This window comes from Gorilla gorilla, chromosome 10 (genome assembly GCF_029281585.2).
Source record: "Gorilla gorilla gorilla isolate KB3781 chromosome 10, NHGRI_mGorGor1-v2.1_pri, whole genome shotgun sequence".
Classification (NCBI taxonomy): Eukaryota; Metazoa; Chordata; class Mammalia; order Primates; family Hominidae; genus Gorilla; species Gorilla gorilla.
This window is the reverse complement of record NC_073234.2, coordinates 138,443,469-138,467,953: the sequence shown is the minus strand read 5'-3', so window position 1 is coordinate 138,467,953 and position 24,485 is coordinate 138,443,469. Positions and strand designations below refer to the sequence as shown.

The window sequence follows — 24,485 nt, the reverse complement described above, 5'->3', positions numbered from 1 at the left end:
TTTTGTTTGTTTGTTTGTTTGTTTGTTTGTTTTTGAGACGGAGTCTTGCTCTGTCGCCAGGCTGGAGTGCAGCGTCGTGATCTCGGCTCACTGCAACCTCCACCTCCTGGGTTCAAGCGATTCTCATGCCTCAGCCTCCCGAGTAGCTGGGATTACAGGCACGCGCCACCACACCCAGCTAATTTTCGTATTTTTAGTAGAGACAGGGTTTCACCATGTTGGCCAGGACAGTCTCGGTCTCCTGACCTTGTGATCCACTCACCTTGGCCTCCCAAAGTGCTGGGATTACAGGTGTGAGCCACGATGCCCAGCCACTTCAGGGTTTTTTTGAACACCTATCCTTATGCCTCCAATGAATGTAATTGTTAAGCATCATATAGTTCCCTGTTAGACGCTCAGACCTTCCTGCAGCTGTGCAGCCAGGCCATGTCCATCTAGCCAACACATGCAGTGTCTTTTGAGAAGCTCCATTGATTAGGATTGTGGCAGGATGGAAACATCTCCCGCCTTGCAGATCATGAGCATCAGCACTCTCAGGGCCCTTCGTGAGAGCCTGTTGGACAGATGGGCATCCTTCCCAGCTAGGCAGAGACACTGTGGCCTCTAAGGGCTAGCTGGAGTCATTGCTGCTGCTCTGAGCTTCCAGAGCATTTCCCTGTGCACCTTCTGGGTGAGCAAGCATGTGTGCACATGTCTGCTTTCCTGTTAAAAAAGAAAGGTGAAAGAAACCAGGTATTGCCGGGAGAGGTGCTTCTGTGACAGGCACTAGCATGCTTGGAGGGGAGATTGGGGGCAAGGCTGTTGTTGTTCCTGCTCAGGCTGGCTGGCTGGGCAGCTTTCCTCTGGGCAGGCCTTGAGGCTGGGGGTGTCGGATAGACAGCTTGGTGATGGGCAGGGGGTCTGCTGCACATCACAGGTGCTAGTGCCCTGCACCTGTGTCCTCTGTGTTCTTGGTGTGTGCTGTCTCCGGCCTGAGGACTAATTGCTGTGTTTGAGGTGCTTCTGCCCTCATGTAGTTACCAGGAAGCCACAGGTTCCTGCTAGAGCTACTGACTGGGAAGTTTCCCATGCACTTAAGGCCCCTGCTGGCCAGCCCCGCCCCAGCTGGGTCTTAGACAGGTGGATGCATTGCTGGGTTCTGGCCTCCACAGCCCCCAGTCCGAGCTCCAACAAAATGAGCTCCAAGATATTGCCAGGCCCATAGGTCGTGTGCCCTCTGAGGGGCAAAATGCTGGCCTGCCTACTGTCTGCATGGACGGGGCTCAGGCTGTCAGTTCTCTATAGCATTTGGAAGAAATTCTTTTGGACTAGGGGCTTTGGGCTTACTTGATTGGTTGTTGTCTTGTTTTGCTTTTATTGAGGTGAAATTCACAAAACATTAACAACCATTTTTAAGTGAACAATTCAGTGGCATTTAGTATACTCACAATGTTGTGCAACCACCAACGTTAGTTCCAAAACACTTTCATCACCCCAGAAAGAAACCCCATATCCATTAAACAGTCACTCCTCACTCCCCCTCCCCACCCCCTGACAATCACTAATGTACTACCTGTCTCCCTGGGTTTGCCTGTTCTGGACATTTCATATGCATGGAATCACTCACGGTGTTGCTCTTTGTGTCTGGCTTCTTTCACTCAGTGTCATGTTGTTGGGATTCATCCATGTCATAGCATGTGTCAGTGCCTCATTATGTTTTATGACTGAATCATATTCCACTGTATGAACAGACCACATTTTGCTTATCCATTCATCCATTGATGGACATTTGGGTTGACATTAGCATACAAATATCTGTTTTCTTTTTTTTTTTTTTTTGAGATGGAGTCTCGCTCTGTCACCCAGGGTGGAGTGCAGTGGCGCCATCTCAGCTCACTGCAAGCTCCACCTCCCGGGTTCACGCCATTCTCCTGCCTCAGCCTCCCGAGTAGCTGGGCCTACAGGCGCGTGCCACCACCCCTGGCTAATTTTTTGTATTTTTAGTAGAGACGGGGGTTTCACCATGTTAGCCAGGATGGTCTCGATCTCCTGACCTCGTGATCCACCCGCCTCAGCTTCCGAAAGTGCTGGGATTACAGGCGTGAGCCACCGCGCCCGGCCTACAAGTATCTATTTTCAATTCTTCCGGGTCTACACCTAGGAAGGGAATTTCTGGGTCACATGGTGACGCTATGTTTGATGTCTGCAGGAACCACCAGACTGTTTTCCACAGTGGCTGCACCATTTTACATTCCTACTGGAAATGTATGAAGTTTCCAGTTTCTCCACATCCTCACCAGCACTTACTGTCCTCTTTTTTAATAAATGCTACCCTAGTGAGTATGTTTTGAAACAGAAGAGTCCCCAGGTTATCTCAAGGGTCCTTCTGCCCATCTTTCAGACCAGCCAGCATGCTGTGTCCTTCTCGGAGGCTTTTCTGATCTCCATGGGCAGCATGAGTGATTTCTTTCCCTGAATCCTTGCAGTTTCCTGTCAGTCCCACGCCTGGGCTCCTAGTGCCTTCCACCTCTTTGTGGGTGTCTGTCTGCTTCCTGCTGGACAGTGAGTGTCTCAGGGCAGGGTTTAGGTCTGTGGATCTGTTTTCCCAGTTTCTGGCTCATATCCTCTTTAGTGCACATGGGCTGCTCTTCCCTCCCTCATCCATGGCTCTAGTGCACACACACACACACACACAGACACATATGTGTGCCCACACACAACGTATGTACATGCAAGCACAGCCACCTATGCATACAGGTATGTACACAAATACATGCAGACACATGCACAGACCTATACAGACACGTGCATGCACGCAACATGCACACATATGTGCACATGTGTACATGCATCTACACACACACACACACACACACACATACATACACCACAAGACCCAAGGGGGTAGTGCTCCTCTTGGTTGCTTTTTCTGTTTTTTTGAGACGAAGTCTCACTCTGTTCCCCAGGCTGAAGTGCAGTGGTGTAATCTCAGCTCACTGCAACCTTTGCTTCTCGGGTTCAAGCGATTCCTCTGCCTCAGTCTCCCCAGTAGCTGGGATTACAGGTGCCCGCCTCCATGCCTGGCTAATTTTCGTATTTTTAGTAGAGATGGGCTTTCGCCGTGTTGGCCAGGCTGGTCTTGAACTCCTGACCTCAGGTGATCCACCCACAGTCTCTCAAAGTGCTGGGATTACAGGCATGAGCCACCATGCACGGCCAGTTTCTTTATCTGTAACCTAAGCTAGGCTCTCAGAGAGCATAGTTTCCCATTTTACATATGGGGAAATTGAGGTCCACAGGGCCAGGGTTGGAGCTCAGATCTCCAGGCTCCTAGGTGGCCTCTTTGGGACCCCTAGTAGGCCAAGGGAGGCTGCTGCCAATCTCAGAGGTGAGGGCACCCTGGCAGGCGGAGAGGACCAGGAGGTGCCAGTATCTAGATTGGAGAGGAGGCAGCATTGGGAGGGATCTTCCCTCTCAACCCCAGCCTGTGCTGTGGCTCCCAGGCCTGAGGTCAGAGCAGGTGGGCAGGAGGGGAGAGGTTCAGGCCACCCTGACTTGGAGACCCGAGGCACTACCTGTGCCCTTCCTGTCACCAAGACCCCTACTGTCAGCCCAATTTCCATCTTGAGAGCTCTTGCCCCTCCTGCAGGGCTGGTGTGAATGCCCCTCTTCCAGGCAGCTTCCTCTGACCCTCTGGGTCCTGAGGGCACTCATTCTTCCCAGCCCCACCTGCCCGTCTGTGCCCGCTCTAGCCTTTTTCTAACCCGCGGTTCCTGGGGTTCTTGTCACTGTGGGGTGATGGACTCAAAAGTGTGAACGTACATCAGAATCACCAGCTGCTCCTTTACATGTGTACAGCTTATTGTATGTCAGTCGTACCTCAGTAACATTGCTAAAAAGTAAGTTAAAGTCACCTGACTTTCCTGTGCACTTCCTGTGCCAAGGGCTGAGTTGCAGAGGGGGATGAAAGTCCTTCCCGTTCTCTGGGAAGATAGATTTCACATACGTTTCAGCACAGGCTCAAGGGCACAGTCTGCACTGGCCTCCCAAGATGGATAGGCCTTCAAGAAGACTGCTGTGTTTTTGTGGAAAGAATAATAGGAAGACCTTAGTTCATCATTTCCCACTTCTGCCATTTGCCAGCCAGTGGCAGCTAGGAATAGGCCTTCCTCTCTGCAAGCTTCCCCGTTGGAAGGTTGTGAAAAAGATGGGCTGGGCTCGCGCGTCAAAGTACCTGGCACCCTGCTGGAGCAGCACTCAATATACACCGTGTTAAAGGTGAGAAAACAAAATCGTCTGCCTGGCTGGGAGAGGGCCGTCCATCCAAGGTGTTCAGCGAATGTGTGCCGCCGAGGGAGTGGCCGGAGGTGGCCTGGCCAGGACCCTGGGAGCGGCTGCTTTCAGGGGTTTCTTGGTCTTGATCTTTCTTTGCATCCTCCCCCAACTCCTTCGTTAGCCCCTGGGGAGCCAGGCCTGTCTCTGCTGTCCAACTGCCGCTGTCTCTGAAAACAGTACCGCAACACTGTTTAGGGGAATGGTAGGCAGGGACGAGGGGGTGGCTGCTCATGTGGCAGAGATCAGAGTGATTCGAGAAGAGCTTGCTCCTAAGTGGCATGACTGAGTAGCTGTGCCAGGAGGGGCCTGCCCCCCTTGGACGCCATCACTGGTGGGGAGCCGGAGGTCAGCTTGGGGAGGACTGGCTGCCCTTGGTGATGCCAGCTTTGAAGTTCCTGGTGACAGTTGGAACTAGAATCCGTTCTTCATTTGACCAATCTTTACCTAGCATCTATTTCAGGAAACACCAAAGTGCTATACAGGGGATCCCGTCTGGGTCCCAGTGGCTCTGCCACTGACTGCAGCCCTCATACCCCTCCACAGGCGACTGAATCAGTGTCCAGCAAGTGATCAGAATCTGCTTTAATCCTCACGATAACCTGCACAGTTGGTGGTACTCATCCCCATTCATCCCCATCCCCAGATGACAGCTCGAGGCTCAGAGATATCAAGGAACTTGCCCAAGGCTGCATAGCTGGCCTAATGATACCAGTCTGCCCAGAGATGTGGTGGGCTGCCTTTTTCACATTTCTTTTAGTGGAGCACTTTGAGGTCTCCTAGTTCACCCCTTCTCTGAAGTTCCAGCTGTTGGAGGTTACATGCTCTCCACCCTGTCTGACTCTGAAGTCAGTGCTCTCCCTTTCACAGCTCTGCCTTCCAGTGCTCAGATACTCAGAACTACACATAGCACAGGGTCACCTGCGGGTGGCAAGGCCAGGGGCGCTGGAGTCAGCATGAAGAGTCACCATGCACTGGGGAAAGTGCTGGTGACTGAAGATGTATGTGGCCAAGGGCTGGGTGGGAGGTGGTGAGGACTCCACCTGCCCCACCGAGAGATGAGGGACAGGTACGGGGCCATCAGTGTAGTGCGCTTGTTTCTCCAGTAGGCAGGCTGAAGCTCACTCACAGGAGGCCATTGTGGGCACTCACCCCACTGGTGACCACTGTCCCCCCCAGAATCTGCATCCACCTGCAGTCCCAGAATGTGGCCTTATTTTGAAATAGGGCCTTTGAAGATGTAATTTGTTAAGGATCTTGAAATGAGATCATTCTGGATTTAGAGAGGTCCCTGAATGAATGACTAGTGTCCCTATAAGAAAAGGAAAGGACCAAGACACAGGAAAGATGAAGCAGAGATTGGAGAGATACAGCATGGGCCAAGGAGCACTGGGAGCCAGCAGCAGCTGGAAGAGGCAGGAGGCATCCTCCCTAGAGCCCGCACAGGATGCTACTGGGTGAGCCTGCTGTCCTGGGAAAGGCGTGAAGTCTGCCTGAGTGGGCAGGGGCTTCTGCGCAGCCACCCAGCAAGGCCAAGGTGGAAGGGACCCTCCTGGCCCCTGTCCTGGCTCCACCCTCAGCTGCTGGCAGGTGGGTCACCAGGCCTCTGCCCAAAGAAACTCCTGCAGGCAGCTCTGGACCCCCTGTCTTACACACCTTCTCACTGAGCCTGCCAGCATCCCAGGTATCTTATTTCCTGGCACTGCCATAACAAAGAACCACAAACTGCATAGCTTGAAACAATAGACATTTATTCTTTCACAGTTCTGGAGGCCAGAAACCAGAGAGGCAGATGTCCGCAGGGCTGCACTTCTTCCAAAGATTCTACAGTTAGACCCTTCCTTGTCTCTTCCAGCTTCTGGTGGCTCCAAGCATACCTTAGTTTGTGGCCACATCACTCCACTTACATTGGCAAAGATCCTATTTCCAAATAAGGTCACATTCCAAGGGCCTGGTGGGGACATTCCACCCATTACGCCAGGGCATGGGCAGATAGGTAGTCCTGTCTCCACTTAGAGTTTGGAAATTGACACCAAAGAAAAGTGACTTGTCCAGGAGGAGAGGGAGTTGGTCACAGAGTTGGGACTAGAATTCATTTATTTGTTCAATAAGAATTTACGGAGCACCTATCTTATGCTGAGGTCTTTTCCTTGAGGCACCTTGGTGCTTTGGGCTGAGTAGGCTCTGGAATGACACAGGTCTGAATTCAAGGCCTGGCTCTGCCATTTAGTAACTGTGTGACCTTGGACAAGTTTGCGCCTCTCATAGCCTCGATCGTCTCATCTGTGACTTGGTAATAGTGCTAATACACCTTTCCTAAGGGGATGTTGCAGTAACTAAAGGAGAATGTACATGCAAAGCACTTAGCATAGCCACAAATAAATGATGCTACTGGAAGAGGTGGGAGCTTAGAACATCCAGGAAGAGCTTGCTGTTTTCACTACAAATCTGGTCCACATAGGCCGGGTGCAGTGGCTCACACCTGTAATCCCAGCACTTTGGGAGGCCGAGGCGGGCAGATCACCTGAGGTTGGGAGTTCGAGACCAGCCTGACGGACATGGTGAAACCCCATCTCCAGTAAAAATACAAAATTAGCCAGGTGTGGTGGCTCATGCCTGTAATCCCAGCTACTCAGGAGGCTGAGGCAGGGAATCGCTTGAACCCAGGAGGCAGAGGTTGCGGTGAGCCAAGATCACACCATTGCACTCCAGCCTGGGCAAGAAGAGCGAAACTTTGTCTCAAAAAAAAAAAAAAAAAAAATCTGATTCACATTCCAGCTCTTTTAAAGAGGGAGAGATGGCACATGCCTGCCCTGACCTCACCTATGGCCTCACCCAGAGTCTTGTCTGTTTTTTGTTTTGGAAGGGGACTCAGTCGCTCTGGGCCATGGAGATATAGCACATTTTTTGTGCCTTAGAGAGGCCTGTGGCTGTGTATGCATGTGCATCTGTGTGCCTAGGTGTATGCACGCACACATACACACCTGCTGTTCAGGAAGCTGACCGAGGATGCCCTTGGCTAGCCCGTCATGTCACCATGGAAACAGATGCTCGGTTTAAAGTCGCCACTGCCTCAAACATGAGGTTTCCTGCATAAGCAGAAAACTGAGCTTTTGGACACGGGGAGGGACATTCATGGCAGAGAGATGCTTAGAGGTGACCCATCTCTCTCTCACAGTGCCAGCGAGGCCCGTTCCTGCTTGCCACGTTTGATTTTTTTGATCTTAGTACAAAAGGCAGGATTGGTTTCTGTTTGTTTTGTTTTATAACAGCTTTATTGAGATATAAGTCACACACCACATGACTCATCCATTTAAAGTGCACAGTTCGGTGGTTTTTAGCCTATTCAGAGTTGTACAACCATCACCAGAATCAATTATAGAACATTTCTATTACCCCAAAAAAGAAATCACTATTTTCACCCCAGCCCCAGGCAACCAATAATGTGCTTTCTGTCTCTATAGATTCCACTATTCTGGGTATTTTATATAAATGGAATCATACAATATGTGTCCTTTTGTGTCTGGCTTCTTTCACTCAGCATATTTCCAGGGTTCATCCCTGTTGTATCATGTGCCAGTGCTCCGTTACTTTTTATGGCCAAATAATATTCCATTCCATGGTAGACCACAGTTTGTTTCCCCATTCATCTGTTGGTGGACATTTGGGTTGTTTCCACTTTTTGGCTACAGTGAATAATGCTGCCATAAATATTCATGTATAAGTTTTTATGTGGACATATGTTTTCCTTTTCTTGGATATTTACCTAAAGTGGAATTGCTGGGTCATATGGTAACTCTATGTTTAACTTTTTGAGGAACCGCCAAACTGTTTGCCACAGCAGCTGCACCATTTTACGTTCCCACCATCAATGTACGAGGGTTCCATTGCTCCACACCCTGAACAACACTTGCTGCTGTGTGTCTTTTTAACCGCCCCAGTGAGTGTGAAGTGGTATCTCGTTATGGTTTTGATTTGCATTTCCCTAATGACAAATGATGTTGAGCATCTTTTCATTTGCTCGTTGACCATTTGTATAATCTTTTTGTAGAAATGTCTGTTCAAGTTCTTTGCCTTTATTATTCTTACTATTTTTTTAGAGATGGGGTCTTGCTATGTCACTCAGGCTGACCTTGAACTCCTGGGCTCCAGCCATCCTGCCAACTTCACCTCTGGAGTAGCTGGGTCTACAGGTGTACAGCACCATGCCCAGCTACTTTGCCAGTTTTTGAATGGGGTTGTTGTTTCTCTGTTGTTGCATTGGAGGAGTTCTGTATATATTTTGGATACAAGTTACTATAAGATATATTGTTTATAAAAATTCTCTCCCATTTTATACGTTGTTTTTTCACTTTCTTTTTAGTGTCCTTTGAAGCATAAAAGTTGTTAATTTTGATGAGGTCCAGTTTATCTGTCTTTTCTTTTGTTGCTTGTGCTTTTGGTGTCATGGCTCCAAAACCATTGCCTAATTCAAGTTCATAGGACTTACGCCTATGTTTTCTCTTAAGAGTTTTATAGTTTGAGCCCTTACATTTAGGAGAACGTGTTTTTAATGAGCTGTTGGCAGCAGCCAGTGAGAAGGTGGCGTCCTCTGGGGAGTCTGTGGACTTGTGCATTGCCCAGGAGTCCCACCAGAATCCCTTCTGCCTCGCCAGCTACCTCTGGCCCTCCAGCTGTGTGGCCCAAACATGTTGCTTCCAGTCCCTGGCCCTCAGTTTCCCCATGTATACCACAAGTAGGTCATCTTGAGGATGTCTTTGTAAGTGTCCTCCTGGTTCCATTTTTTGCCTTCTCTAGAGATGGCTCTGGTCACGTGCACCTTCTGCTCCACCCAGAAGAGCCCTGAATCCATGGGCCTTGGCTCCCGCACGCACACACACGCCACATGTGTGTGCACGCATGCACGCCTGCGCACTGACATCCTGAGTGGCAGCTTCAGTGAGCCCAGCACAGGGAGCACAGCCCTCAGTCCCCTGCGCCATACACCAAGTCCAGGAGACACATTTCTACCCTGGGGTCAGGCTCTTTGGCAGCAAGGGCCACTCCTAGCTGTCCCCTCCCTCCAGTGAGCTGGCCCCAGCCCAGCGTGTGCTTCAAACTGCCTACCTCATTCAGCTGTGCAATAAATTCCATGTCAGGGCTAATGGGCAGGAGAAGCTGCTGGCCCAGCCAGGAGACAGAGTCATGCCCCTGTGGCAGGGAGCTGGGAGAACAAGCAGAGCACAGCCCACCTTGCTTGGTCCCAGCGGGGCTCTGGGGAGGGAGGCTTGGGTGGAGGGCCTTGGGGGAAGAGGCAGGGCACATCAGATCCCTGAGTGTAGATGTGGCATCTGGCCGGTGCCCCTCCTTCAGGAACAGACCTCCCCTTCCCCTCAATTCCTGCCAGACCAGCCACCCACCATGCCTGGCGCCTATTAGGTAGGGGTTGGGGGGTCTGATGCACATGCAGGTTTCTGCAGTTTCTCTGTCTCTGCACTACCACAGTCACTCATGGCCTGGGAGACTTGGCTCCAGTACTCTGTGCCTCAGTTTCTTCACTTGTGGAGTGGGGAGCATGATCCCACAACATCTCAGGGCTCTGAGGTGCAGAGAACAGGCGAGTGCAAAGGCAAGTTGTAAACTGAGACAGGATCAGGAGATCTCCTGCTTGGGGCTCTCATTCATGCTCTTTGCCTCCCTTGGTAGCCTGTTTTTCCAGGAAGCCCTCTGTCCCTGCCTGCATTGGCTCCTGATAATGACAGTTGAGCAGTTGTGGCCGCTATCTGATTCTCAGCCCTAGTGTGCACCAGGAGCGCTGGTGTCTGATGCTCTGCGGGTCTTCCGAGCGGTCTTGGTGCCTATAGCTATGAAAAGGGCCTTCCTCCGCAGCCGCATCCTGATCAGAGGCACAGCTGAGACCCAGCTGCACTCCTCTGCCCTGTCCTTTTAGCCCAAGTGCTGACATCAATGGCGATCCAGGACCAGAAAAAGGCTGAGCAGAGAGCCGTGCTGCCCGGTCCCTCCTCACCACCCTTCCCCGCACCTCTTGGCTGTACCGGGAGCCTCTGAGCACCGGAAATGAAGGGTTTTCCAGGCCTGGCTCTTCACTCCATCCTTCAGGGGAACTTTGAAGCCATGGGGACATCTGGCTTTGGAGCCATGGCGATTCCCCTGCCACTCTCCTTGCTGGGATAAAGCCAGGGCGTGGTATCCTGGGATGATGTTCCCTGCTGCTGAGCGTGCAGACAACCTGAGCTCATCCTGTGTACGTCAGCTACACATGCTCGCATCTAATTTTCTCAACAACCTAGCCAGTACTATTGCTTCTCCTCCTCTTACAGATGGGGAGATGATGACATATAGAGGTTAACTTATCAGAGACCACACAGAAAGAAAGAAAAAGAGGAGGGTTTGTACCCAGACATTTGAACCACAGAAACTATGCTCTAAGCCCGCATGTTCTGCCACCTCCCTGAGAGGGAGCCCCTCTTGGACCCTGATAGCTGAAGGTAAACTCCATGCCCCACATCCTCAGGGAAGGGCAGCTTGCTGTTCAAGGGGAATGGTCATGGTCTTCACCTGACACCGCAATGGGGCTTGATTTAGAAACTGTGATTCCCAGGCTGAGCACAGAGGCTTACTCCTGTAATCCCAGCATTTTGAGAGACCAAGGCACTCTACAAAAAAATTAAAAACTAGCTGAGTGTGGTGGGGTGCACGCCTGTAGTCCCAGCTACTCTAGAGTCTGAGGCAGAAGGATTGCTTGAGCTTGGGGGGTCAAGGCTGCAGTGAGCCATGATCATGCCATTGTACTTCAGCCTGGGGGACAGAGTGAGACCCTATCTCATAAATAAATAAATAAACTGAAATTCTCAGCAGGTAGGTCCTCAGTAAACAGGGCTGGGGCCCCTGTGGCCCACATGGTAAAGATGTGGCTCCCTTTTTGCCTGGACCTTGTGGCCTCTACCCAGTTTGAGCACAGGACAGGTTTGGACACAGGGTAAGGAGCAGATCTCAGCCCATGGGCAGGGTGGGTGGCTGCGCAGGGGCATGGGGCCTCTATCCCACCATGGTGGGCAGGAAAAGGCTGAGTCACTGGTCTGTAGAGTGTACCAAGTGTACCTGGGCTCACTAATCACTTTCTTTTTTTTTTTTTTTGAGATGGAATTTCGCTCGTGTCGCCTAGGCTGGAGTGCAATGGCATGATCTCAGCTCACTGCAACCTCTGACTCCTGGGTTCAAGGATTCTCCTGCCTCAGCCTTCCAAGTAGCTGGGATTAGTGGCACCCACCACCACGCCTGGCTATTTTTTTTTTTATTATTGTTTTTAGTAGAGACAGGGTTTTGCCATGTTGGCCAGGCTAGTCTCGAACTCCTGACCTCAGGTGATCTGCCTGCCTCAGCCTCCCAAAGTGCTGGGATTACAGGCGTGAACCACTGTGCCTGGCCCACTGACCACTTTCAACTGCAGCCCGGCCTCTCCCTTCTCTCCTTTGCCCTCAGCTACCAAGATTTCATGTTCATAAAGCCGCTAAGTACCTGGCCTACCTGCTGAGCACAGAGGCATCTCCTGCTGCTCCCGGAGCTGGGGGCCTCACCTCCTATCTAAACCCAGGAAAGAACACCCCTGTGGGCAGCTGCCCATGCCAGGGGATCTCCCATTCTCCATACATGTACCAGGACGTTCTTCCTGGGACCCAGATTAGATTGTGCTCCTCTCCTGCTTAAACCCTTTCCTTCCCTTAGCATCAAAACTGTGCTCCTTTTATGGCCGGGCACGGTGGCTCACTCCTGTAATCCCAGCACTTTGGGAGGCGGAGGCGGGCAGATCACTTGAGGTCAGGAGTGTGAGATCAGCCTGGTCAACATGGTGAAACCCCATCTCTACTAAAAATACAAAAATTAGCTGGGTGTGGTGGCGCGTGACTGTAATCCCAGCTATTCGGGAGGCTGAGGTGGGAGAATCACTTGAACCTGGGAGGCGGAGGTTGCAGTGAGCCGAGATCATGCCATAGCGCTCCAGCCTGGGTGACAGAGCCAGACTGTGTCTCATCTGTCTCAAAACAAATAAACAAACAAAAATAAAAAAATAAAAAAACTTTTGTGATCTGGCTTCTGCCTAGCTCCCAGGCCCTTCCCTGCCACTTCCTGCCTCGCAGGCTACACCCAGGCAGGTCACTTTCCCTGACCCCCCTGAGGCTGAGTGAAGGCCTCCCCTCATGTCTTCTAATCCCTCATCACATGATAGTTGTTCTCTTTGGGGTATGTCTTCCACATACTCCAAGTCTGGAGCAGGGATGATTCTTCCCAAAGCAGACCAGCCTGGACAATGACATCTCTTTCTTCTACTTTCTGTGAACTTCTCTGGGTGAGGGCTGCACAGGCCCTCCACTGGGTGGGGGATTTTGCTATTTGGGTTATTTCAGCTTTAACTATTTGGCTGATGGGGCTTGCGGCTTTCCTGGAGGGAGAGAGGAGCGCTTGCTCATTCTCAGACCCTGCTGCCTGGCAAGAGTCAGCTCATAGTGGTGTGCTGGAGCTGTGTCAGGGAGATGGCTCTGAGTGGCAGGGCCCTCATCGGCCTGGTGTTCTAAAGGTGGGGTGCTCTGAGAAGCCTGCAGACTTTTCTTTCCCAGTCTCATTCCTAATTCTTTTTCACTTTTTATTCAAGTGTTGTATATATACAGAAAAGTTTATGATTCATAAGTGTCTACCCTGATGGTCTTGCAAAAAGTGAATATGCCTGTGTAACCAGCACCAGGCCAAGCAACAGAACATTCTTCAGCAAACCCCTCAGGCCCCCTTGACCCATGGGATTTTGAAATAACTTGACAGCTACTTGAGCTATAATTCATACACCATATAATTCACCCACTTAAAGTGTACAGTTCAAAGGTTCTCGGTATATTCACAGAGTTGTGCAGCCATCACCACTACCTAATTCCAGAGCACTTTCATCACCTCAAAAGAAACCTGTACCAGCCAGGCACGGTGGCTCATTCCTGTAATCCCAGCACTTTGGGAGGCCGAGGCAGGTGGATCACTTGGGGTCAAGAGTTTGAGATCAGCCTGGCCAACATGGCAAAACCCTTTCTCTACTAATAATATAAAAATTAGCCAAGCTTGTTGGCACACGCCTGTAATCCCAGCTACTTGGGCAGCTGAGGCAGGAGAATCACTTGAGCCTGGGAGGCAGAGGTTGCAGTGAGCTGAGATCTCGCCACTGCACTCCAGCCTGGGAGACAGAGTGAGACTCTGTCTCAAAAAAAAAAAAAAAAAAAAAAAGAAAGGAAAGGAAAAAAGAAAAGAAAAAGAAAAAGGAACCTGTACCAGCCTGTAATGCCAAAGCTTTGGGTGGTTGAGACAGGAGAATTACTTGAGGCCAAGAGTTTGAGACAAGCCTGGGCAACATAGTGAGACTCCATTCTCTACAAAAGAAAATTTTTTAATTAGCTGAGCATGTCTGGGCATGGTGGCTCACGCCTGTAATCCCAGAACTTTGGGAGGCCGAGGCAGGCGGATCACTTGGGGTCAGGAGTTTGAGACCCCAAACTCCTGGCCAACATGGCAAAACGCTGTCTTTACTAATAATACAAAAATTAGTCAGGCATGGTGGTGCACACCTGTAATCCCAGCTGCTTGGGAGGCTGAGGCAGGAGAATCGGTTGAACCTGGGAGGCGAAGGTTGCAATGAGCCTAGATCGCGCCACTGCACTCCAACCTGTGTGACAGAATGAGACTCTGTCTCAAAAAAAAAAAAAGAAAAGAAATTAAAAATTATTAAATTATTTTTAAAAAATTAACCAGATGTGGTAGAATGGTCCTGTAGTCTCAGCTACTCAGGTGGTTGAGGTGAGAGGATCACTAGAGCCCAAGATTTAGAGGTTACAACAAGCTGTGATCATGCCAGTGCCCTCCAGCCTGGGTGACAGAGCAAGAGGAAAGAGAGAGAGAGAGAGAAAAGAGGGAGGGAGGGAGGGAGGGAGGAAGGAAAGAAGGAAGGAAGGAAAAGTGAGAGAAAGGGAAGAAAGAAAAGAAAATGAAGGAAAGGAAAGGAGGGAGGGAGGAAGGGATGGATGGAGGGAGGGAGGGCCCTGCGCCCATTAGCATCACTCTTCATTTCCCCCATGTTCCCCAGCAGCAGGCCACCACTAATTCACTTTCTGTCTCTATATATTTTCCTTTTCTGTACTTTCCATGTAAATGGAATCACAGGATATGTGGTCCTTTGTGTCTGGCTTGTTTCACTTAATAGAATCTTTTCAAGGTTCATCCATGTTGTGGTATGTAGCATTACTTCATTCCTCTTTGTGACTGAATAATATTCTATTATTGTATGGATAGACCACATTTTATTCATTCATCTGTTGATGGACGCTTGAGTTGTTTACAGCTTTTGACTATTGTGAATAATACTGCAATGAACATTGGGGTACAGTTTTTTCTGTGAATACATGGCAGCAGCTGGTAGGGCTGGAGTCATCCGAAGGCTTGGTGTACAAGTATCTGTTCAAGTCCCTGTTTTCAGTTATTTTGGGTGCATACCCAGAAGTGGAATTGCTGGTCATATGGTAATGCTATGTTTAACTTTTTGAGAAAGTGCTCAACTTTTTTTTTTTTTTTTTTTTGGAGACAGAGTCTCACTGTCACCCAGGCTAGAGTGCAGTGGCACAATCTCGGCTCACTGCGACCTCTGCCTCCTGGGTTCAAGCAATCTCCTGCCTCAGCCTCCCAAATAGCTGGGATTACCGGCATGCGCCACCACACACGACTAATTTTTGTATTTTTTTAGTAGAGACAGTGTTTCACCATGTTGGCCAGACTGGTGTCGAACTCCCGACTTCAAGTGATCCACCTGCCTCAGCCTCCCAAAGTGCTGGGATTACAGGAGTGAGCCACCATGCCTCCCCTGCTAAACTATTATCTCTTCTTTTTTTTTCTTTTTTTTTTTTGAGATGGAGTCTCACTCTGTCGCCCAGGCTGGAGTGCAGTGGCACAATCTCGGCTTATTGCAACCTCCGCCTCCCAGGTTCAAGCGATTCTGCTGCCTCAGCCTCCTGAGTAGCTGGGACTACAGGCACACACCACCATGCCCGGCTAATTTTTGTATTTTTTTAGTAGAGACGGGGTTTCACCATGCTGGCCAGGCTGGTCTCAAACTCCTGACTTCATGATCCAGCCACCTCAGCCTCCCAAAGTGCTAGGCTTACAGGCGTGAGCCACCGCACCTGGCCTCCTAAACTATTTTCAACAGTTTTACATTCCCACCATTTTATATTCCCACCAATAGGGTTCCAGTTTCTCCACATGCCAACCAGCATTGATTCTTTTTTCCGGGTTTTTTTTTTTTTTTTTTAATACTAACCACCTTAATGGGTGTGAGGTGCTATCTCATTGTGTTTTTTGTTTGTTTTTTTGTTTGTTTTTGAGACGGAGTCTTAGGCCGAGGCGAGCGGATCATGAGGTCAAGAGATCAAGACCATCCTGGCCAACATGGTAAAACCCCATCTCTACTAAAAATACAAAAAATTAGCTGGATGTGGTGGCGGGCACCTATAGTCCCAGCTATTCGGGAGGCTGAGGCAGGAGAACCACTTGAACCCAGGAGGCGGAGATTGCAGTGAGCCAAGATCATGCCACTGCACTCCAGCCTAGTGACAGAGCGAGACTTCATATCAAAAAAAAAAAAGACAGAATCTTGCTCTGTCACCCAGGCTGGACTGCAGTGGCGTGATCTCGGCTCACTGCAACCTCTGCCTCCTGGGTTCAAGCAATTCTCCTACCTCAGCCTCCCGAGTAGCTGGGATTACAGGAGTGCGTCACCACGCCCAGCTACTTTTTGTATTTTCAGTAGAGACGGAGTTTTAACCATGTTGGCCAGGCTGGTCTCTAACTCCTGGCCTCAAGTGATCTGCCTGCCTCGGCCTCCCAAATTGCTGGGATTACAGGCATAAGCCACCACACTCGGCCCTCATTGTGGTTTTGATTTGCATTTTCCTAATGAATAGTGATGTTGAACATCTTTTCATTGCTTATTGGCCATTCATATATCTTCTTTGGAGAAATGGCTATTCAAGTCCTTTGCTCATGTTTGAATTGTGTTGTTTTGTTGTTGAGTTTAGGAGTTCTTTATATATTCTGGATGCAAGTCCCTTATCAGATACATGGTATGCAAATGTCTTCTCCCATTTGGCGGGTTGTCTTTTTCTCTCTTCATAGTGCTCTTTGATACACTAAGGTTTTTAATTTCAATTAAGTCCAGTTCATCTATTTTTTCTTTTGTTGCTTGTGCTTTTGGTGTCATATTTAAGAAAGCATTGCCAAATCCAAGGTCATAAAGATGACCTTGTTTGCCCCAGTTTTCTTCTGTTTTATCATTTTGTGATTTTATTTCTTTTTTTAAACTACCATTTCTCAAGCATCTTATAGTTTTATAGTTTTAGTTCTTATTTGTAAATCTTGGATTCATTTCGAGTTTTTGTATCTGCTGTGAGATAGGGTCCAGCTTCATTCTTTTACATGTTGTTATTCAATTGTCCCAGCACCATTTTTTAAAGAGTATTATTTCCACATTGGATGGTCTTGGCACCCTTCTCAAAAATTAATTGATCATAGATATATGGTTTATTTCTAGACTCTCAATTATATTCTGTCTATCTGTCTGTCTGTCTGTTGATCTATTTGTCTATCCTATGCCAGTGCTACACTTTTTTGATTACTGTAGTTTTGTAGTAAGATTTGATATAGGGAAGTGTGAGTCCTCCAGCTTGGTTTTGTTTTGTTTTCAAGATTGTTTTGGCTCTTCCGGGTCTCTTGTAATTCCATATGAATTTTAGGATCAGCTGTTCCATTTCTACAAATAAGGCTGCTGGGATTTTGATAAAGATCGCATTATATCTGTAGGTTGTTTGGGGCAGTGTCGCCATCTTAACAATATTAAATCTTCCAATCCATCAACATGGGATGTCTTTCCATTTATTTAGGACTTTAATTTCTTTCAGCAACATTTTGTAGTTTTAAGTGCACAGGTCTTTCACCTCTTTGGTTAAATACATTCCTAGGTATTTATTCTTTCAGGGGCTATTATAAATGGAATTGTTTCTTAATTTTCTTTGACATTGTTCATTTCTATGTGTCATTTTGTATTCTGCAACTTTGTTGAATTTATTTATTAGGTCTAACAGGCTTTGGTGGAGATTGTTTAGCATTTTCCATATATAAGATTATGGCATCAGGAAATCAAAATAGTTTTACTTCTATCTTTCCAATTTGGATGCCTCTTATTCTTTTTGTTTGTTTTGTTTTGTTTTGTTTGTTTTTTGAGACAGAGTCTCACTTTGTCACCAAGGCTGGAGTGCAGAGGCGTGATCTCAGCTCACTGCAACCTCTGCCTCCCGGGTTCAAGCGATTCTCCTGTCTCAGCCTTTGAGTAGCTGGGGCTACAGGCATGTGCCACATGCCTGGCTAATTTTTCTATTTTTAGTAGAGACAAGGTTTCACCATGTTGCCCAGGCTGGTCTCAAACTCCTGACCTCAAGTGATCTGCCCACCTCAGCCGCCTGAAGTGCTGGGATTATAGGCGTGACCCAATGTGCCCAGTTGCCTCTTATTATTTCTTTTTCTTGTCTAATTGCTTTAGCTAGAACTTATAGCACAATATTGAGGAAAAGCAAATAAATGGGCATCCTTGTCTTGTTCCTGATCTTGGGAACGCTTTTAGTCCTGGGACAGGTGGGAGTCAGAATATAGGACTTGTGTGTGCAGCACTAGGTCTGGGAGAGGGAGTCTGTGGCCCCTTCAGCCTCTTGCACAAGCCCTGGCATATAGATTTGGGGGTCTGGAAGTGACACAGGAGGAGCCAGCCTCATTGACCAAAGCCCCTCCTCCCTTTCCACACCCCTGGGCCCAGTCTCCTGTGCCCCTTCCCTCCTGAAGAGAGCTCTGGCCCCACACACATTGCAGGTGCTTTTGTCCCCACAGAAGAAGAGCCGTAACGAGACATATGGCGAAGGCAGCGGCGTGGAGATCCTGGAGAACCGGCCGTACACAGATGGCCCAGGCGGCTCTGGGCAGTACACACACAAGGTGTATCATGTGGGCATGCACATTCCCAGCTGGTTCCGCTCCATCCTGCCCAAGGCAGCCCTGCGGGTGGTGGAGGAGTCTTGGAATGCCTACCCCTACACCCGAACCAGGTGCGCCTGCTTTGGCCTCCGTGTACCTCCCACCTTCACATGCCATCTGGCGGGAAGCAATCTTGTGGCATAGATCCAGGGGATGGGATCAGCCTTCAAGCAGGTTCAACAACCCATAACCCCAGGGAACCCAGGCTTTGTTCCATACAGGTGCCCCGAAGGTCACCCAGGGCAGGCACAGGCAAGAGAGGGAAGGATACACCCCTAGATGCCTCCTGACTGCCTACGTGTGGAGGCCATGAAGGCGTGAGTCAAGCGAGGGCTGTTGGAGACTCCTTTGCCATCCCAGAAGATGCAGGGAATGTAAACCCACTTCAGCCTCCCTAAGAAGGCTGAGACAGCCTTCTGGAAAGAAACTGAGGGTAGAACAGATGACCCAGAAGTCCCTTCCAACTCTGAGACCTTCAGCTGCTGTGACAGTGTTGTCCCACATCCCATGCTGAGCAGGGCTGTCCTTGGGATCCCCTGGCAGAGGGTTCTTCACTCTGTGCCCTGCAGTGTGTAGCTCATCACTGCTGAGTTGAATAGATGGGAGCTGGTCCCACCAGCTGCCTACTGCTGAGCAGGTGGGGTCCCCACAAATCTCCCGGGGCTCCCTTCCCCACACTGGTGGGCACCTGGAGCTTGCTGAGGGATCCACGGAGCTTGTTCCTCTTCCCAGTAGTATTTTCCCCTCTAAGCTCATCTCCAGCCTAGAGAGAGGCTATTCCCCCATTGTCAGAGCTGGTTTCTTGGGAACTAGAGGTGGCATGCCCCATGGAGCACCCCAGCTTCCTCCTGCTTGGCAGTATGCTGCCATAGCTGTGCCCGTGTTCCTGCCATGCTGTGGACATTGGACATGGGGCTTCTAGAAGCCACTGAGGATACACTGTCTTCTGCTCCCCCTAAATCCTTCCCTGCCCCCATCCTGGCTGTTCTTGGGACAAAGTGGCGATCCAAGAGGTGGACAGGGCAGGCAAGTCTCGGCTACCCTCCACCCTCCTTCCATGCCCGCTCACCAGCTCCACTCCTACCCAGTGGGTCAACAGGCCCTGGCCAGGACACTGGGCCTCTCCAAGGACAGGTCCTGATGGGTGCTTTCCTTTTCGCACAGGTTCACCTGCCCTTTCGTGGAGAAATTCTCCATCGACATTGAAACCTTTTATAAAACTGATGCTGGAGAAAACCCCGACGTGTTCAACCTCTCTCCTGTGGAAAAGAACCAGCTGACAATCGGTAACCAGGAACGGCAGAGCCCCACAGGGCTGTACTCTGGGTTTCCTACCCACAGGCCCCTCTTGTCCTGCCCGTTTTCCCCACACGTGGTAGACTCCAGACCTGGCCCTGTCCTGGGCAGGCAGGTCAGAGTTGGAGCAAGCATGGGGCCCATGGGGGAGGCAGGACAGGCCTTCTTAGCCCCATTCTCCTGATATATACACCAAGTCCAAGTGCCTTTTCCACCCAGAGCCGCTTTCCTCCATCCCTTTGCGGGATCCCTACTCCCCAGAAGTACATATGTGCTCGGGCATCCATCTCTAGCTGACAGCCATGCACAAGTGCCCCTGGCACATAATGGGGTCTATGTCCTCTTGATGGTGGGTGCCCTACCCACTACCTCCAGATGACAGTGACATGCAGGGGATGGGCCCGATTTGTTAAATCTTCATTTTCAAGAGAAGCCAGAGATAAGGATGTTCATGAGAAATCTCCCAATACTAAATGTTAGCAACCAATTAAGAATCTTTGTAAATAAATGTATGCCCAGTGAAACAAAACACATATGTGGGCCAGTGCAGCTCAGCAGCCACCCTCCTGCAGCCTCTGGATACAAGGCCCAAGTCACCGTGGAGGCATCTCAGGCAGGGCATGCCGGGTTGGGGGTGGGTGTCCATGGCCCAGGAGCTGCTCCAGGCCCAACCCCCTACCTCTGCTGGGATTTCCTGGGTCTGCGAAACAAAGCGTCATAGCATGAGTGGCTTGTACAACACGCAGTTATTCTCTCGGGGCTCTGGAGGCCAGAAGTCTGAGATCACAGCATGGTGGGTTCTTCCCCCTGGGGAAGACTCTGTTCAGGCCCCTTCAGTGTCTGTGCTTGTGTGCTTGCCGGCAGTCCTTGGTGCTCCTTGACTTGTAGAAGCATCCCTCCAATCTCTGCCTCATTCGTCACATGGTCACTCCCCTCTCTGTCTGTCTACCTCTTTGTCTCCTCTTCTTATAAAAACACCAGTCATACTGGGTCAGGACCCACCTTAATGGCCTTACTTTTAACTTGATTACCTCTTTGAAAACCTTATCTCTAGATAAGATCACATTCTGAGGCACTGGGTTCAGTACTTCGGCGTAGGAATTGGGGTTGGGGTGTACATAGCTCTTCCCATAGCAGGCAGCCCTGACACTGCCAGAGCTCTGCAGGCTCCCTCCGAGGCCAGCTGCCATGGGTCCTAAGTCTCTGTGACATTTCCCATGCAGGATCTTTGCCGGCTCACATGGGCAGGGCATATGGTCTGCTCCAGGAAGAGTGCTCATCCCTCCTGGCATTCTGTGGTCCTCAGACTTGCTCCTGACCCTGCTGGTTTTGGTGGAGCTGTTGTCTATGTCTGCAGTCTGCAGCCTGGATACAGAGGGGCCCACACATTGGAGAAAATGAGACAGCCAAGGGCCTGGCTAGAGCAGAACCGACCGTAAAAGAGGGTTCTGTGAGCCACAAACCCTTTACTGGGGCTCTTTCTCACCCAGTGAGTGCCCCAGTCCTGCCCAACACACATGTGCCTCGGGAGTGAGCACACAGGAGGGCTCTGAGATGCCGCTGTGGAGGGGAAGCCTGTGATCGTAAGTGGCCTGGCCTACATCCTGCCTGGAGCCATCACCCGTCTTCTTGTCACCCTCACCAGGTCCTGTCAGCCCCTAAGCCTGTTTTCTGCACTCCTACCTCTGTGGCATCTGCCCCTGCTCTCAGGCCCAGCCCGGAGCAAGCTTGGCCAGACACCCCCTGTAGGCCTCTTCAGACATCTCTTCCGGTCGCTGTCCAGGAAGGCTTTTCCAACAGGCCAGCCTGCCTGCATCCCTCTCAGCCTCAGATCTATACCTGGGTCCACTTGGCTCTCGGGCACTGTCTGGTCTCCTAGCTTGGAGAGAAGTGGCCGGCATGTCCAGGGCATCCCCATTGCTCTGTGACTGCTGCCATCTTTCTCCTCACGCAGACACCCTGGTGGTTCCTTCCCCAGAACCCCCCACCTCTTGTTCAAGGGCCGGTGCTGCTGGGACATTCTTGACCTCTTGATTCCACCCCTCTGGCTGAAACACCATCTTTGTGGGAAGCTTTTCCTAGCCTTCTCTTCTGTTCCTCCCACCCTGTATTCTTCATGGAAATTCATCTCCCCAGTGTTTCCTCATTGCCTTATTTATCTGCTTTGCCAAGAGGTAGGGTGCACTCAGAACATGGGTTTTGCTGAAATGACTTGAAAAGGCAACAAGGGGCCAGGCTCGTTGGCTCATACCTGTAATCTCAGCACTTTGAGAGGCTGAGGTGGGAGGAGTGCTTGAGCCTGGGCAACATAGCAAGACCCTTATCTGAATGAATGAATGCACCAAGGAAACTGCAGGCCCCACTGTCAGGGATTTTGAGGTCAGAGCTGCCCAGAACATGATCCTCACTCCCAGGGTCTCTCTGGCAGGGCAAGGCCCAGAGTCCTGGGAGGATTTGGGGGTGGAGGAACATGGAGAGATGTGGGTGGGGGTTGAGGTCAGGGCAGAAGTGGCCACTCTAAGGGTTTACCCACAGACTTCATCGACATTGTCAAAGACCCTGTGCCCCACAACGAGTATAAGACAGAAGAGGACCCCAAGTTGTTCCAGTCAACCAAGACCCAGCGGGGGCCCCTGTCTGAGAACTGGATCGAGGAGTACAAGAAGCAGGTCTTCCCCATCATGTGCGCATACAAGCTCTGCAAGGTGGAGTTCCGCTACTGGGGCATGCAGTCCAAGATCGAGAGGTTCATCCACGACACCGGTGAGCACACCCATGCCAGGTGGGCAGTGGCCGGGCTACCCAACCCCTCTGTCTCCTGTCACCTGCCTGTCTGCCTCCTCTCTTTGCATGTCTGCCTGGGAGTCTGCGTTTCTGTTTTGTTCTGGGAAGGTGACACCAAAGCTTCCCCACTACCCGCCAACCATGGGTTACCTTGAACATCCATGAATACTTACTGAGCACCTGCAGAGACAACCAGTGTGTGTTGTTGGATGAAGAAGCCCTAGGCACTGCCCCCAGACATTCCTGACCTAGTTCACATTTGATAAAGAGTAGCCCACACTCCACAGGTCTGAGTAGCCCCTGGGGACAGGTTCCCTGCTGCTCATCTGGGCCTCTGGGCTCCCAGGCCTTTGTTTCCTCTACTCGAGGAGGCCCAGAACCCAGGGCCACAGCTCAGCCTCCCTCACTGGGCTGGAAGCTCCCAGGAGCAGGGTGTCTCAGACATCATAGTGGCCTTCACACCCACACCAGCCTAGCCCGAGTAGGTGCCCGTGGAACAGGTAGACAGCAGATGGCCTGGGGGTCCTGGTGCAGTGAGTGCCATTTCCTCACCTAGAGCCCTAAACCCCCCTCTGCCGAGGTCATAGCATGATGTCATTCCAAGAGCTGGTTCCAGTCCCTGAGGCCCATGACCCAAAAGGCACCCCAGCCAGACACCTTGTGATGCCATGAGCAAGGGTGACTTTATTTAAGATTGAACAGAGCCACACTGTTGACAGTACATATCACGCTTGTCACATAGGCTTACGATAACCCATGAGGGTAGGCATTGTCACTCTACTTATGCAGGAGGAAGCAGAGACCCAACACTGGGGCTGAACTAGATCTGCCTCCCATCCCAGCCACCCTTGTCCTGAATTAACATCCTCCTGTTCTTAGCATCAGTAAGGGAGGTGTCTCACTAGACAGCCATGTTCAGTGTTGGGGCTGTGACCCCAAGGGAAGGGTGGATGTGTACCCGAAAGGGTTGGGGTCCGAGGACGCGGTCTTCCACTTGGAGAAGCGAAGACGTGGACAGGGCCTCGACGGGTGTGTTGGTGTCACCACCTCCATCCCCAGGGCAGAACACTCAGACACATTGTCCACCATTCTTTTTCCAGAAGGGCTGCTGCGGTGTCAATCAGCAGCTGGGAGAGGTGGCAGGAAGAGAAGGAAGCTGTCCCATCCATTGAGAGGGATGCATTCCCGCAATCTATCTCTCTAACCCCATGGGAGCTTAGATTGGCCCAAACCTGCCTCTCTCCATTACCCAGGGCTCACAGACTGGGACCTGCAACCCCAGTGCTGAAGTCTCAAAATGGGAATGGTGGTTCTCACTTCCCAGGCAATATGAGGAGTGGAGGAGCATGTGGGCAGGACTGGGAGGGGCTCCCCAATCCTGGGCAGGGCGTCCCCTACCGCCCTTCTCGACCCCCAGGAACCTGAACACATCAGCGCTGGTGACTCGTCCCACCCTCTCCTCAAGGCTTCTCTAGGTTCAGCCCTGCACAGGACACCCAGCAGACCTACTAAGGCTGCAGCTCCTGGCACTCTGGCTCTGTGGGTCCGCTTGGCCCTCCCTAGCCCTACCCAGCAGCTGAGATCCTGGCCAAGCTGCAGAGACTCCCCAGCTCCCTGAAAGTCAGTTCTCCCCTCAGAAAGCAGGAGCCTGTGGCTGGTGGGAAGAAAGAAGACAACTTTAGAGTCCAGGCCTGACTCACACGTAGTGGCTCTGTGGTCTCTCAGCCTCACTGAGCTTTGCTTTTCTCTTCTGTAAAATGGGTATAATGACACCAATCCTATCAGACTGTTGTGGGCCGAGACCGTGGGTTCAGAACCGAAGATGGGGTGTGGCACATAGGTGGAGCTTGATGACAACTGTGAGTACTAGTCCTATAATATCACGGGGATGATCTCGTGAACTCATGTGAGCTACGCTGGGCTTCTTGGGGGCCTTGAGGAGGCAACTCCTGGGGGTTGGGACAGCTCTCAGCTGTCCTCATTACTGCCTG

General features: G+C 50.7%; 1 protein-coding gene across 16 annotated transcripts in view; it reads left to right on the top strand.

Moving 5' to 3' along the window:
• PITPNM2 (phosphatidylinositol transfer protein membrane associated 2) overlaps positions 1 to 24,485 on the top strand; it is a 166,814-nt gene that overhangs the window by 117,960 nt on the left and 24,369 nt on the right. For all 16 annotated transcript variants that reach the window (XR_010129442.1, XR_008670451.2, XR_010129443.1 and 13 more), the window contains 3 exons: positions 18,271 to 18,485; positions 19,579 to 19,700; positions 22,246 to 22,473. Coding sequence is in view for 13 of the 16 variants with exons in the window: in XM_055358280.2 (XP_055214255.1) it covers positions 18,271 to 18,485; positions 19,579 to 19,700; positions 22,246 to 22,473 (565 nt within the window). In the remaining 3 variants the exon portion in view is untranslated. The remainder of the gene's footprint in view (positions 1 to 18,270; positions 18,486 to 19,578; positions 19,701 to 22,245; positions 22,474 to 24,485) is intronic.